Source organism: Nyctereutes procyonoides, unplaced genomic scaffold (assembly GCF_905146905.1).
Source record: "Nyctereutes procyonoides isolate TBG_1078 unplaced genomic scaffold, NYPRO_anot_genome, whole genome shotgun sequence".
Classification (NCBI taxonomy): Eukaryota; Metazoa; Chordata; class Mammalia; order Carnivora; family Canidae; genus Nyctereutes; species Nyctereutes procyonoides.
In genome coordinates, this window is record NW_026575146.1 from 73481916 (window position 1) to 73498049 (window position 16134).

Sequence of the window (16134 nt, forward strand, 5' to 3'; positions counted from 1 at the left end):
TGTATGTGGGTGGAACTCTGCACTATTTTTTGAATCTTTTCTGTAATTCTAAAATTATTTTGAAACAAAAAGTTTAAACAGATGAAGTGAAAACAGCTTTAATAATGTATTTTTCCTGTACCATTAGAAAGTAATTACTATGGCCCTTCACCTCTAAATGCTTCAGCATGAGAGTAAGGACCTTCTCCTACATACTCACAAAGTTATTTTATTCCCTAGGAAAGTTTATCCAGCCGATATTCAGATTTTCCCAGTTGACCCACAAATATTTTGTTTTAACCCAAACCAGGAGCCAGTTGAGGTTCGCACATTGCATTTGGTTGCATTGGCCCCTTTAGTATTAAATAGACACTTTTTTTTCTGGTTATGATGTTGGTTTTTCCAAGTCTGGACCAGGTTCCAGTAGAATGTCCCACATTCTGGATTTGAGCTTACTTAAAAAACAAAAGAAAACAAAAATAAAAACTAAAAGAGATTAAGGGGACAAATAAATGCAAAATGAAATCCTGAATTACATGACGAACCAGAAAAAAGGACATTCGTGGAAAAGTGGTGAAATTCAAAGAAAATCTGTGAAATTATTGATTAATAGTATTATATCGACATTAATTTCCTAGCAAATAATTGTACCATGGTTACGGAAGAAGACTTTGGCAGAAGCTGGATGAACAATATATGGAAACTCTGCACTATATTTGCAACTTTTCTGAAAGTCTGAAGTTAGTTCAAAATGCTAAGTTTAAAGAAGATGTTAACATTTATTTGGTATTAAATCCAAGGATTAAGTCCCAATCTATCTCAGCACAATGCAGATACTCACTGTGCTGCTATGGTACTGCCATTAACTGATGCCAGAACTCTTTGCCAATAACTGGAATAAGAAAATGTTGTTATAAAAGAAGAAACTTCATCAACATCTTTCTTTACTATCTTATCTATATGTTTGTCTTGAAAACGTCTATTCCAATGTGGCGTAGTTCCAACTTTCTAGCTCAGACTTGCAGATTCAAGCTCTGCTCTATTTGTCTACGTGTAGAAAGATAGTTTTCTTATTTTAAGGTTTTATTTATGTAAAAGAGAGTGCGAGCGGGAAGGAGGGGGAGAAGCAGACTGCCCACGGAGCAGGGATCTCTATGAGGAGCTCGATCCCAGGACGCTGGGATCATGACTTACTTCAGCTGAAGGCAGATGCTTAACCTACTGAGCCACCCAGGCGCCCAGCAAGTTGTCTTTTAAAATATTCTTCTGGGGCAGCCCCGGTGGCTCAGCGGTTTAGCGCCGCCTTCGGCCCAGGGTGTGATCCTGGAGACCCAGGATCGAGTCCCACATCAAGCTCCCTGCATGGAGCCTCCTTCTCCCTCTGCTTGTGTCTCTGCTTCTCTCTCTCCTCTCTGTGTATTCTCATGAATAAATAAATAAAATCTTTAAAAAAAATAAAATATTCTTCTGTAAAAACAGTTGCTTATTTGTTATTTGGTTGAAACTATAGCACCATAAAGAACAGTGGCTTCATTTCAATAAATATTTTTGAGCGATACCTGGGTGTCTCAGTGATGAGTATCTGCCTTTGGCTCAGGGCATGATCCCAGGGTCCTGGGATAGAGCCCCATGTCGGGCTCCCTGCGAGAAGCCTGCTTCTCCCTCTGCCCATGTCTCTGCCTCTCTGTGTCTCTCATGAATAAATAAAATATTTTAAAAATTAGAAAAGTGGGGGCGTCTGGCTGGCTCAGTGGGTAGAGCATGCAACTCTTTTTTTTTAATTTTTTATGATAGTCACAGAGAGAGAGAGAGAGAGAGAGAGAGAGAGAGAGAGGCAGAGACACAGGCAGAGGGAGAAGCAGGCTCCATGCACCGGGAGCCCGATGTGGGATTCGATCCCGGGTCTCCAGGATCGCGCCCTGGGCCAAAGGCAGGTGCCAAACCGCTGCGCCACCCAGGGATCCCGAGCATGCAACTCTTAATCTCAGGGTCATGAGTTCAAGCCTTACATTGGACGTGGAGCCTACAAAAATAATAATAATAAATAAATAAGATACTAAGATAGAAAGTCTTATGACGGGGATCCCTGGGTGGCTCAGTGGTTTGGCCCCTGCCTTTGGCCCAGGGTGTGATCCTGGATACCCGGGATCAAGTCCCACATCGGGCTCCCTGCATGGAGTCTGCTTCTCCTTCTGCCTATGTCTCTGCCTCTCTCCCTCTCTGTGTGTCTTTCATGAATAAATAAGTAAAATCTTTAATAAAAAAATGTCTTATGACACAATTGTCTCCTGATGGAAAAAAAAATGTTAAGCATCCACTTCATACAACCCAGCAAGCCCATTCTTGACTAAATTATTCAAGAGACCTGAAAACATGTTCACATGCAACCCATGTACATGGATTTTTACTACAGCTTTATTTATAATCGCCAAAAATGAAATGGAACTCAAATGAATGGATAAACAAATGAGCATCTGTCCGTGCCTTGGAATAGTACTGACTGATCAACACAACAGGAATGAATTTTTGAGGTGCCTGGGTGGCTCGGTCGCTTAAGTGTCTACCTTAGGCTCAGGTCATGATCCTGGGGTCCTTGAGCTGCACATCAGGCTGCTCAGCAGGGAGTCTGCTTCTCCTTCTCCCTCTGCCACTCCCCTTGCTTGTGCTCACTCTCTTAAAGAAATAAAATCTAAAACAAACAACAAGGAATGAATCTTCGATGCATTATGCTAAGTGACAGAAGCTTGATTCCCAAAGCCACAGACTGTATGATTTCATTTATATGACCTTCTAGAAGAAGCAAAACTACAAGGATGGGGTAGGGGGAGAAAACAGCAGTAGTTTCCAGGACCTGGAAGTAGGGGAAGTGGTTGACTACAAAGGGTGGGAGGCAACTTTCCAGGATTGCTAGAACTGTCCTATGTTTTGATTTGTACTGGCAGTTACATGACTGTGTATATGTTGGCTGGAACTCAGAAGTGTACACAATAAAAGGTAAATTTTATTGTATGTCAACTCAATCTCAATAAACTGGGTGGAACAAAAAAAGATGGCTCCCCCAAATGTTCATTAACTACAGAAGGAAAATAAAAACCTTACAGTGGAGAAACCCAGCAGACACTACCCTAACCAAGTGATCCAAGTTAACTTTACCTGCAGTAAGACAGGTCACGTGCCTCGAATATGATATGATGAGGGAATTTCATCTCTGTGGCAGCCTCCCCCCTCCCAGAAAAAACCCTCTATAATCTCTATCTAGTCAAGATAAATCACCAGATAAGCAAATGGAGGGATAGTCTACAACATAAATATTCTTCAAAATGTTGAGGTCATTAACATATTATGGTGACATTAAGATACCATTAGAAGGTAGGTGAGGGATATTTATGAACTCCTGTGCTATCTTTGTGATTCTTCTGTAAGTCTAAAAATATTTCAAAATTTAAAGTAACAAAGATGATGGAGCAACTGGGAGGCTCAGTGGTTGAGCACCTGCCTTTGGCTCAGGTCATGATCCTTGGGTCCTGGGATGGAGTCCCACATCAGCTCCCTGCACGGAGCCTGCTTCTCCCTCTGCCTGTGTCTCTGTCTCTCTGTGTCTCTCATGAATAAATAAATAAAATCTTAAAAAATAAAGTAACGAAGATGTTATTATAACATGGGAATCAAGGGAATAAAACGGAGGAATGGGAGAAATTGTTTCCTATTGCTGCCATAACAAATCACTACAAATTTAGTGGGTTTTTTAAAAAAATATTTTATTTATTTATTTATTTATTTATTTATTTATTTATTTATTTATTAAGATTTTATTGGGCAGCCTGGGTGGGTCAGTGGTTTAGCGCCACCTTCAGCTCAGGGTGTGATCCTGGAGACCTAGGATCGAGTCCCACGTGGGGCTCCCTGAATGGCGCCTGTTTCTCCCTCTGCCTGTGTCTCTGCCTCTCTCTCTCTCTCTCTGTCTCTCATAAATAAATAAAAATCTTTTTAAAAATAAATAAATAAATAAGATTTTATTTATTTATTCATAAGAGACACACACATAGAGAAGCAGAGACGTAGGCAGAGGGAGAAGCAGGCTCCCTGCACGGAGCCCGATGCAGGACTCGATCACAGGACCCCTGGATCATGACCCAAGCCGAAGGCAGATGCTTAACCGCTGAGCCACCCAGGCACTCAAATTTAGTGGTTTATTTTATTTTTTTTAAAGATTTTATTTATTTATTCATGAGAACACACAGAGAGGATTGAGAGAGAGAGGCAGAGACACAGGCAGAGGGAGAAGCAGGCTCCACGCAGGGAGCCGACGTGGGACTCGATCCTGGGTCCCCAGGATCACGACCTGGGCTGAAGGAGGCGCTAAACCGCTGAGCCACTCAGGCTGCCCAAATTTAGTGGTTTAAAACAACACATATTGGGTTGCCTGGGTGGCTCATAAGTTGAACGTCTCGCTTCCACTCAGGGTGTGATCCCAGAGTCCCAGAATCGAGTCCCATATCGGGCTCTTTGCATGGAGTCTGCTTCTGTCTCTGCCTCTCTCTCTGCCTCTCTCTGTGTGTCTCTCATGAATAAGTAAATCAATCTTTTTTAAAAAATAAAACAACAAATATTTATTCTCATTCTGTTCTTGTAGTCAGAGGTCCACTGCAGGGCTGTGTTCCTTCTGGAGGCTCCAGGAGATAACTGGTTTCCTTGTTTGCCTTTTCCAGCTTCTTAGATGCCCTCTATATTCCTTGCCTCATGATCTTTTTCTCCATCTTTATTTTTTCTTTTATGATTTCATTTTTAAGTCATCTCTACACCCAACATGGGGCTCGAACTCATAACCGCAAGATCAAGAATTGCATGCTCCACTGAACAAGCTGGGAGCCCTTCCCTTCCTCACCTTTAAAGTTGGCATTGTAGGGGTGCCTTGGTGGTTCAGTGGTTGAGCGTCTGCCCCAAAGGGAGCCTGCTTCTCCCTATGCCTATGTCTGTCCCTCTCTGTGTATCTCTCATGAATAAACGAATACAATCTTTAAAAATAAAGTCGGCGGGATGCCTGGGTGGCTCAGTGGTTGAGTGTCTGCCTTCGGCTCAGCGGCTCAGCGCATGATCCTGGAGTTCTGGGATCGAGTCCCACCTTTGCCTCCCCGCATGGAGCCTGCTTCTCCCTCTCCCTCTGCCTATGTTTCTGCCTCTGTGTGTGTGTGTGTGCGCGCCTCTCATGAATAAATGAATAAAATCTTTTAAAAAATAAAGTTGGCATTGTAGTATCTTCTCTCCTCTCTGACCTCGACTTCTATCTTCACATCTTCTATGAATCTGACCTTCCCATCCTCGTCTTATAAAGACCCTTATGATTACATTGGGCCCACCCTGATCATCCAGGAAAATCTCTCCAACTCAGGAGCCTTCTTCTTTTTTTTTTTTTTTTTTCAGGAGGCTTCATTTGATTAAATGAAGTCCCTTGTGTCAGGTAAGGTAATAAATTCAAAGGTGCCTAAGGATTAGGAGGTAGACATCTTTAGGGGTTCTGGTAGTTTCCATGTTTTCAGTGGAATTTGGAGAGAGGATCAGCTGACTGAAGGTGAGGAGGCCCAGGGTGCGGGGGAGGCAGAAGGTACCAATGAGGGACATGTAGCAGGGCTGGGATATAGGGTCCAGCCCCCTGAGGCCCCCATCCTGGGAAGCACAGAGTAGATGAGAGAAGGATTTGCCAGGGTTAGAGTTTGGTACAATGCTTGCCCTAGTTGGGGGTCATAGTCAAGTGAGTTTAAGATACAAGAAAGTGAAGGATTTTATTGGAGGCCCATGGAATAGTGGAGGGAGAGAAAAGAGGAAAGTGAGGACAGGTGTGGGTAGCCAGAGGTAATGAAAAGGCAACAAGATCAATGCATTGTCTGTGCTGGCAGGCTCGAAAGTTCTTAAATGCAGTTCATGGGGAAAAGAGATCAGGATAATACAAACAAACAGTTTGGAGGAAATGTCATTATTGGGAATGACAAGGACAAAGATATGACCCTGAAAGTGTGTGGCATGATTGGGTGACAGCTAAGGGGTGCAGTTTCTCTGGGGGTTAATGAAAATGTCAAGTTGTGATGGATGCACAACTTGTTTTAAGATTTCTTTTTTTTTAAGATTTTATTTATGAGAGAGAGTAGAAGAGAGCATGAGCAGGGGGAGGGGCAGAAGGAGAAGCAGGCTCCCCAGAGCAGGGAGCCTGATTTGGGGCTCAATCCCAGGCACCAGGATCATGACCTGAGCCAAAGGGAGACACTTCACTGACGGAGCCACCCAGGTGCCCCTGGATGCATAACTCTTACGGATACACGTAAAGCCCGCTGTGTCATACAGGTTAAATGGGTGAATGTGAATTTTAGCTTGATAAAACTTAAAAAAAAGAAAGAAAGTAGATGGCTGGGGTAGGGCAGTGAGCAAGATTGATGAGCTCAGAGTACCAAGAGACCATGTTTTGGTTATCTGTTGCCACAGCATTTGTAACAAACCACCCAAAGACCACATGGCTGAAAACAACAAAGATAATTTATTCTGGTACCGTAGCTGCAATCTGGGCAGGGATTGGAGGGAACGTGGGGGAGGGCCAACTCTGCTCTGGGAGCATCCTCAGGGGTAGCCTGGGTGGGGCAGGAGGATGTGCTTCCTCAGATGGCTCACTCACAAGGTTGATGCTGGTGATCAGCTGCGAATTTAGCCAAGGCGAAGGGCTGGTGACCTAGGGTCCTTTCCACATGGACCTCACTCTCTGGCCTGTGTGTGTCCCAAGGAAAAGAGGGGAGCCAAAAGTTGCATTTCATGATCCAACCTTGGAAATCACATGGTGTTCCTTTCGAGATGTTCAGTTAGTTGAGGGGTCACCAAAACCCAAAACCCCAATTGCCATGAGATAGGCAGTGGCAAAATTTGGGATTACCTTGCAGGACATGAAATGGGGTCCTTTTGGGAAAAGACAGTCCAGTTACAAGTCAGGTTTTAGTAGGATCATCTGTGGGGATATTGAGATTACTAAGAATTATGACAGTAGCTTTATTTTTTTTTGTAAGTCTTTTTATTTATTTATGATAGTCACAGAGAGAGAGAGAGGCAGAGACACAGGCAGAGGGAGAAGCAGGCTCCATGCACCGGGAGCCCGATGTGGGATCTGACCCCGGGTCTCCAGGATCACGCCCTGGGCCAAAGGCAGACACCAAACCGCTGCGTCACCCAGGGATCCCGACAGTAGCTTTAGAATGAGGGATAGGGAACCGGGATCTACAATCTTCCATGTGGGACGCCTGGGTGACTGAGTGATTGAGCATCTGCCTTTGGCCCAGGGCATGATCCCAGGGTCCTGAGATCAAGTCCTGCAGTGGGCTCCCCGCAGGGAGCCTGCTTCTCCCTCTGCCTGTGTCTCTGCCTCTCTGTGTGTCTCTCATGAATAAATACATAAAATCTTTTTAAAAACTAAAATAAAATCTTCCTTGCAAGAGCAGGAGTGGCCAGAGAGAAAGGGATAAGTTCTGTAGGGAAGGATAGGAAGTGTCTGTGGATAGCTTGAGCTCCAAATGAGCTGAGGTACAGAGCAACTGGCTGGCTCAGTAGAGCATATGTGACTCTTGATCTCAGGACTTTGAGTTCAAGCCCCACATTGGGCATAGAGATTACAAAATAATAGTAATAATAAAAACCAAAAATAAAAAGTCAGAGGAGCTGAAAGAGGAAGAACAGTCTGGAAACAAGGCCAAGGAGGAGCACCCATTGCAGGTAGGAGGGGGCAGGACAGGGTTGCAGGGAGAAAGGATCAGTTCACACAGAGTTCAGAGACGCTCTTTGTGGGTCTCTGAGGGTAACAGAAACATAGATACAGAGAGGAGGAGGATAGAAACCCAGAGAGAGGGACAAGGAAATCCAGAGGAATGGTAACATAGCTTCCCAGAAATCGAAGACAGAAGAGAGTGCCAGCATTCGCAGGAGTCCTATAACCTTAGTGTTTCTCTACACTCGCCCAGCAGAGGGCGCTCGGAACCCCCCCCCCCCCCCCCATTCCCTGGAGTCCCGGTAACCAATCCTCACCACTTCCCCGCCAAGCCCATCAGATGGGGCTATTTTTACGCAGTGTCATAGGACACCGGTGGCTGGAAGGCCCTCGTCTGTCCTTTGGTCCCTTCAGTGACCCTCTGGCATCTATTCCCCCCCCACCCCACCCCTTCCTGGCAGGCCCGGCCTCCTTCTGCCCTCTCCATGTCTACAGCTCAGGCTTCACTGGGTCTCCGAATGTTTGACCAAGAATACAGGTGGAGACCTTGGCGGAGGAACTGGGTGTAGGGGCACATGCTCATGGTTTGCAGCTGCTGGAGCATCTCCAGGACGGGGTGACCACCAGGGCGGTGGCAGAGCTGACCTACGATCAGAAAGAGACTCAGAGATAGGACTCCAAGAACCGAGCCCTCCGGAGACTGAAACAGAAACTCTGAATCAGTACGTCAGAAATACAGGGAAAGGGGATCCCTGGGTGGCGCAGTGGTTTAGCGCCTGCCTTTGGCCCAGGGCGCGATCCTGGAGACCCGGGATGGAATCCCATGTCGGGCTCCCGGTGCATGGAGCCTGCTTCTCCCTCTGCCTGTGTCTCTGCCTCTCTCTCTCTCTCTCTCTCTCTCTCTTTCTCTGTGACTATCATAAATAAATACAAATTTAAAAAAAAAAAAGAAATACAGGGAAAGAGACCCAGGGGAGCCCCCAGGTTAACCCAAGGACAGAGACATAGAGGGCTATGAGATCATGAGAAGAGATCCCGACCGAGGGGAGGGACAGAGACCAAGGGAGATAGAGATAAACGGAGACACGCCCCTAAGAAAGAAGAGTCAGAGGCGGAAATCCCGAGCCCAAGACACAGACATGTGACAGAGGCCCCCAAATACAGAGTCCTCTAGAATGGCAAAACGCAGAGATAACTGACCCATAAAGATACTCAGATACAGCCCTTGACAGAGCCTCAAAATGAAGACACAGCCAGACGCAGAGGCACACAAGATAACGTGGAAGTTTGTGACTCCAACAGAGGGGTCCGGATATTCTTAAGAGACAAGAGACACGCGGACACTCAGGAGAGACGCGGGACAGAGATCCCGGGGGACAGAGAGACAGAGGGAAAGGGGCCCGAGAGCGGGATGGGCGCGGGGAACTGTGGCTGGCGGGGGTGGGGGTGGGGGTGGGGCGGGTAGGGCGGGCGCCCCGGCAGAGGGCGCACGGCCGCCCTCTGCCCCTCGGGGTCAGGCGCCCCCTCCCCCGCGCCCTGGCCGCACGGCCAGGCTATTTTTACGCGTGGACACCGGACACCAGGCTGGGGCGGCGGCGGCGGCGGCCGAGGCGGGGCCGGGCCGGGCCGGGTCGGGCGTCGGGGCCACACGTCCGTCCGCCGGTCGCCGGGGCTGCGGGCGCCATGGAGCCGCGGTGCCCGCCGCCGTGCGGCTGCTGCGAGCGGCTGGTGCTCAACGTGGCCGGGCTGCGCTTCGAGACGCGGGCGCGCACGCTGGGCCGCTTCCCGGACACGCTGCTGGGGGACCCGGCGCGCCGCGGCCGCTTCTACGACGGCGCACGCCGCGAGTACTTCTTCGACCGGCACCGGCCCAGCTTCGACGCGGTGCTCTACTACTACCAGTCGGGCGGGCGGCTGCGGCGGCCCGCGCACGTGCCTCTCGACGTCTTCCTGGAGGAGGTGGCCTTTTACGGGCTGGGCACGGCGGCGCTGGCGCGCCTGCGCGAGGACGAGGGCTGCCCCCTGCCGCCCGAGCGCCCCCTGCCCCGCCGCGCCTTTGCGCGCCAGCTCTGGCTGCTCTTCGAGTTCCCCGAAAGCTCGCAGGCCGCGCGAGTGCTCGCCGTCGTCTCCGTGCTCGTCATCCTCGTCTCCATCGTCGTCTTCTGCCTCGAGACCCTACCCGACTTCCGCGACGACCGCTACAACCCGGGGCTCGCTGCGGTAGCTGCTGCAGGCCCGGTGAGGGGGCGGGGCCTGAGCGGAGAGAGGCGGGGCTTGGGAGGAGCCGAGCGGGGTCCGCGGGGATCTGGCCAATTACGAGGCAGGGGTAAGGGGCAATGGGAGGCGGGGCCTCTCCGGAAGGCGGGGCCTGGCTGTGGGTGGGCGGGGCCCGGGGGGCTTACTGGGGGACCCGCCAGTCATTACGTAGGTGGGGTAAGAGGCTCAGAGGTGGGCCACCCAGGGACAGAACCTGATCTGGGGGATCTACCTTTTAAAGCCGGGCTGGGGGTGGGGAACGGATAGCCTAGTGGGGGCGGGGCCAGAGGATCCGACTCTGAGGACCTCCCTATCACAGGGAGGGGTTGAGACGGGTGAGAAACCAGCTTGCCCCGGGGAGGGAGAGCAGGAAGATAGGTACGTAAAGAAATGAAGCTGAGGGGTGATAGACTGGAAAGTCGAGGGCTGTGCAGCAGCTGGCAATAACCAACAGAAGGATGGGCTGGAGGTGGTGAGACTGGGACTTGAGGGAGCTAGAGACTGGAGTGGGGCCTGAAGGCTGAAGTAGGAGGAATCCATCACAAAGTCAGGCTGAGGGCCATGAGAGTAGGGGGGCCCCAGGGTTTGGTATACACAGAAGATCCTTAGCCATTGCAGTTAAGACCAGGGTTGGGGAGAGCGGAGCACAGAGAAGTGGGACCAGGGTGGTGACCCTCCCCATCTGGAAAATCAAAGCTGGGAGTGGGACTTTGGGAAGGAAAGATTGAGCCCCAGTCAGGCACCATTTCAGGAGGCCTCACCAGTAAAGGATCAGGCACCATAAAGTCAGCCACGAAGGGATGATCTCTAGGGTTCTGGAAAGGAATCTAGGACAGCTGAGTCCCTGGAGGCCTGGGGGCAATGACTGTTGACCAATTTGTACAGAAGTAGTTGGACATTTAAACCATAAATGTGGCTGTTCCAGTGTAGCCCAGCCCTGGTGTGGTCCTCTCTGAACCCCTTCCTCCCTGCAGTTCCCCGCTCGGCTGAATGGCTCCAGCCCATTGCCTGGACCCCTGTCTCGCATGCCCTTCGATGACCCGTTCTTTGTCGTGGAGACGTTGTGCATCTGTTGGTTCTCCTTTGAGCTACTGGTGCGCCTGGCAACCTGCCCGAGCAAGGCAGCCTTTTTCAAGAACGTGATGAACCTCATCGATTTTGTGGCCATCCTACCCTACTTTGTGGCACTAGGCACCGAGCTAGCGAGGCAGCGGGGTGTAGGCCAGCCAGCCATGTCACTGGCCATCCTACGAGTCATCCGACTAGTGCGTGTCTTCCGAATCTTCAAGCTGTCCCGGCACTCAAAGGGCCTACAGATCTTGGGCCAGACACTACGGGCCTCCATGCGTGAGCTGGGCCTCCTCATCTTCTTCCTCTTCATCGGTGTGGTCCTCTTCTCCAGTGCCGTCTACTTTGCCGAGGTCGACCGGGAGGACTCCCATTTCACCAGCATCCCTGAGTCCTTTTGGTGGGCAGTGGTCACCATGACCACAGTTGGCTATGGAGACATGGCACCCGTCACTGTAGGTGGCAAAATAGTGGGCTCTCTGTGTGCCATCGCTGGTGTGCTGACCATTTCCCTGCCAGTGCCCGTCATTGTCTCCAACTTCAGCTACTTTTACCACCGGGAGACAGAGGGCGAAGAGGCCGGAATGTACAGCCACGTGGACACGCATCCCTGTGGCCCACTGAACGGCAAGGTCAATGGGGGGTTGGTGGATGGAGAGATGCCTGAGCTACCACCTCCTCTCTGGGCACCCCCTGGGAAACATATGGTCACCGAAGTGTGAGGAACAGTTGAGGTCTGCAGGACCTCACATTTCCTTGGAGGGAGGGAGGGAGGGGTAGAAGGGAAGGTTAGGGGGAGGGGGTTGGGCTTAGGAAGAACTAGGTTAAGTGGTAACAAGTTGGGGAACACCAAGTCTTGTTGGGTCTTGAGTTGTGGTTTGGTAGCTCCCGTGGGCACTTCCCTAAGTGACGGTGAATGGCAATGAGTTATAATGAGTTGATGGGGAGACTCCATTGGCTTGTGTTGCATTGGGTTGTGCAAGACATATGGAGTTTTGTGGTAAGTGTTGAGATAGATTTGATCACATAATTTTGTTTTTAGGTCCTCATTGGGTTGGGCTGTGTTGTTGAGTCAGGGTGAGTCTTGTCCAATTGTATTGTGCAGGATTCTGTGGTTTTATGAGCCCCCTAGGGCCAATTTGGATCAAGTTAGGTGGTCACCCACAGCATTATTGGGACTGAGTGCGTGTTCATGCATGGTGTTGTGGAGTTGAGTTGAGACATGTTGGAAATTGTGTGGCTTTGTGATTCTTCTAGGGCTATATTATTTTAGGTTCTGTGAACTTGTGAGTCATGTAGAAATACAAGGAGTCAAATGATTGAATGTGAGCTTTCTAGGTCATGTAAGGTTAAGTTGGGTTGGAATGTATGATGGTATGAGTCTTTCAGGGTTCTGTTGGGTTGAATTGTGTAGGGTAATGTAGCTGGAGGTTTTGGGGGCTACACTGAGGTGAATCAGATTGAGTTGTATAACCACGTGAGTCTTGTAGGGCCATGCTGAGTTGAGTTACACCAAGTTGTGTCATTGTGAGTCCTGTAGGAATGTTAGTTAGGTTGAGTTGGACTCTGTGTATGGGCTCCATAGGGCCATGTTGGTTTGTTTTGCATTTAGTGGTAGCACCAGGACCCAAGAATAACAACACTGGGGAAGAATCATGTATCAGGGAGCAAGTGTGCTGTTATGGACTCTTCAAGACAAACTGAACTGACTTGCCCAGCGTCACTCTAAGGAGCAGGGCTGGGTGCTAGATCTCTTGATTCAGTTGTTCACACAGAGGGTCTCCGGGGGAGCTAGGAAGATGTAGTTGCTCCTTCCATTTACCCCACACCTGCTTCATTTCGCCATTCACTCCCTCTCTATCTGTCCTCCCTACAGTTTTACTTCCAAATATGTAGGTCAGAGCCACAAGGGAAGGGGAGAAGGGGAGAAACTCTACTCTGTACAGGCACGATGGGGGGACAGAACCTCAAATGAGGGTACAGAGACATGGGGAGTAATAAAGACTCAGACAAAGAAAGAGATAGAAACCCAGAGAAGAGGAAAGAAAGACCCAAAGAGAGAGGAAGAGAGATTTAGGGAGAAGGAGACAAAGACCAAGACCCAGAGGGATGGGGAGATGGAGACCTAGAGGAAGGTGGTCATAAAGTCCAAAGAGAAAGGGAGACAGAGACCAAGAGTGGGAGATAGAGATGGGGGGTTGTCAAGCACCCAGAGAGGGAAAGACACCAGAGTTGGAGCCAGATCAGAGCGCCCCTGAGAAAGATAACCCAAAAAAGGAAAAGGCACAGAAAAAGTCAGTGCCTCTGAACCCAAGAGATACAGTGTCTCTCTTCCATGGAATCACATAGAGATCTCAAATCAGGGTGCACCACGCTATCCTCCCACAGCTCAGGAAGGATGTCGGACAAACTGGGGAGCCCACTCAATTTTCCAGGGGGAGAAACCAGAGCCTCAGAGCATAAGAGTGGCTTCCCAGGGTCTCGTGGCACATCCCCAGGGTCTAGGACTTTGTGGCAGGCTGCCTGACCCCACCTGTCCCATCAGCCTGCTGGTTGGCACAGGTCCCCCTGAATCCTCCAGCCTCGTGTCTTACAGAGAAGTTGAGTCTCGGAGGGGAGGGCATAACCCAAGGTCATGAAGCCAAATAATTGCAGAGGTCTCTCAGTACTAAAAGGGCATTTGGAGGAGGAGGGGGAGCAGGATGCTTCAATCACTAACACATATAGGGCTTCCTATGTGCCAAGCATCATTCAAAGTACTTTATTGTATTAATTTATTAAAGCCAGTGGTTTACGGAGTATTGTTGTTGTTCTTTTTAGCCATCTATCCCCCCTCTTTTCTTGTCAAATGAAATATCATTTAGATGCACTTTGATGTAATGTGGCACATCAGAGGGGACCTGGTTTAAGGGACGCACACCTCAGGAGCACCTGTGTGGCTCAGTGGTTGAGTGTCTGCCTTTGGCTCAGGTTGTGATCCTGGGGTCCTGGGACTGAGTCCCGTGTAGGGCTCCCCATAGGGAGAGCCTGCTTCTCCCTCTGCCTGTGTCTTGGCCTCTTTCTGTGTGTCTCTCATGAATAAGTGGATAGAATCTTTAAAAAAAGGCGGGGGGGGGGGGACACATACCTCTATGGAGTCTCCTTCTTGGCAACTCAGAATGTAGCCAAGAAATTCAGTTTGGAAACCCCTGATCTAATCCAACCCCTGTTTATACAGAGCAACAGAAGGAGGTAAATTGTGTGAGAAGAGTTTGATAAAGATCGAAAACAAGAGAATCTTTAGGTGCCCTCTCTGAAATGGAAAGACACATTCGGAGACAGAAATGGAGACAGACCCCTCCCCTCACAGTGGCAAACACACAAGGCAGAGTCTGGGACCCAGATTGGAGACCGACGCAGGCAGAGCAGGGCCAAGACCCCGAGAGAGGGCATCCAAGGGGAGTTGGGAGACCAGGAGGGCAGTGACCTAGGAGGGGGTCAGAAATGGGGGTGAGGGTGAGGGGGCAAGATCCACAGAAGCTGGGAAGGCAACCAGAGAGGGAGAGGTCAGAGATCCAGAGGGAGGAGGATAGATACCCAGACAGAGAGGGATAAGGGGATAGATACCCAGAGAGGAGGCACAGAGCCCAAACGGAGGGTGTACCGAGATTGTTTACTTTTCTTTGAAAACTCACCTGTACTACCCCATCAGAGCCTAGAAGTTATATATAGAATCTCTCTGGTATAAGGTGGGACCTGTGAGTGCTTAAGGATGGGCGGGGAAGTGGGGAGAGGTCAGGGAGGTTACCCGACGACGCGACACTCAAAGACTCAGAAGTGCCCCTCCCCCACCCTCAATAAACAACCACAACTGCCTTCTATGTCGCCTTGGCTGGGATGGGGAAAAGGAGAGGGAAACACCCTAATGCGGGGACACCCTTCCTGCCACTTGGCCATGCTATATTTAGGCTGGTGGAGGGGCATGGGATGACCCGCGCCCCCCTCCCAAGATGGGTATCAGCTTTCCTCCTGAAATAGCTCCCTGGGTCAGGGAGGGGGGAGGGGGCCCCGGGACTCTAACTCCTTCTGACCTCAGGCTGTCCTAGGGTCTCTCTCCTCTCGCGGTCTCTGCCCCCCTCCTGGAATTCTGTCCCCCCCTTTCTGTCCGTTTCTGTGCCTTTCCCATCTTTCTTTGTCATTATTCTTTTTTTTTTTTTTCCTCTGAGCAGGTCCTCGTGTTCCCACATCATACCCCTGTCTATCTCTGAGTCCCGTATTACCTTGAATTTCTTATCTGAGCGCAGGACAGACCCTCTCCCCAGTCCCCACCCAGGAAATTCCAGCAGAGAGGACTCTGTGGGAGAGCCCCCCATATCCACTGTCTCCCAGGGCCTTGGGCCTTATCGCTGCCCAAGTCCAGCTGGTTAATGTCTGGCCCAGAGCTCCTGGGAAAGTGGGGATGAGAGCAGAGGGTGGGAATCTGCCCAGGGATTGACACTTCATTGGCAAAAGAACGCAAAGGGATCTCAGGCCCAGACTCCTGGCTCTAAGGAAAGAGGGAGCTGCTGGTCGGACTCCTGGGTCTGAGGGAGGAGGGGGCTGAGGGTGAGGACTCCTGGGTCTGAGGGAGGAGGGGGCTGGGGGTGAGAACTTCTGGGTCTGAGGCAGGAGGGGGCTGGGGGCCTGGACTCCTGGGTTCTGAAGGAAAAGGGAAGAAGGGGCTGAGGGTGAGGACTCTTGGGTCTGAGGGAAGAGGGAGCTGGGGTTGAGGACTCCTGGATCCGAGGGAGAAAGGATGCTGGGGGTGAGGACTCCCGGGTCTGAGGGAGGAGGGGTCTGGGGGCCCGGACCCCTGCGTCTGAGGGAAGAGGGGGCTGGGGATGAGGATTCCTAGGTCTGAGGAAGGAAGGATGCTGGGGGTGAGGACTCCCGGGTCTGAGGGAGGAGGGGACGGGGGGCCCCGGACCCCTGGGTCTGAGGGAGGAGGGGGCGGGGGGCGCGGACTCCCGGGCCTGAGGGAGGAAGTGCTGGGGGTGAGGACCCCCGGGTCTGTGGGAGCAGGGGGACGGCGCCTGGCCTCCCGGGGCCGAGGCGGGCCAGGAGCTGAGCGAGCCAGG

At 50.6% G+C, this 16134-nt stretch overlaps 1 protein-coding gene across 1 annotated transcript; it reads left to right on the plus strand.

Annotated features, from left to right (window-relative positions):
• The first annotated feature begins 9295 nt into the window (after positions 1-9295).
• Positions 9296-11832, plus strand: KCNA7 (potassium voltage-gated channel subfamily A member 7). Its single transcript, XM_055309555.1, has 2 exons — positions 9296-9952; positions 10945-11832. The coding sequence occupies exons 1-2, from the start codon at positions 9398-9400 to the stop codon at positions 11758-11760; spliced, it is 1371 nt and encodes a 456-aa protein (XP_055165530.1). The 5' UTR covers positions 9296-9397; the 3' UTR covers positions 11761-11832.
• The last annotated feature ends 4302 nt before the right edge of the window (positions 11833-16134 follow it).

What these genes read in the sequence shown, in the direction of transcription:
- KCNA7 (XM_055309555.1), top strand. Translation starts at nt 9,398, where the DNA reads ATGGAGCCGCGGTGCCCGCCGCCGTGCGGCTGCTGCGAGCGGCTGGTG. An exon ending in CGGTAGCTGCTGCAGGCCCG is followed by an intron (nt 9,953 to 10,944) that starts GTGAGGGGGCGG and finishes TCCTCCCTGCAG; the next exon opens with TTCCCCGCTCGGCTGAATGG.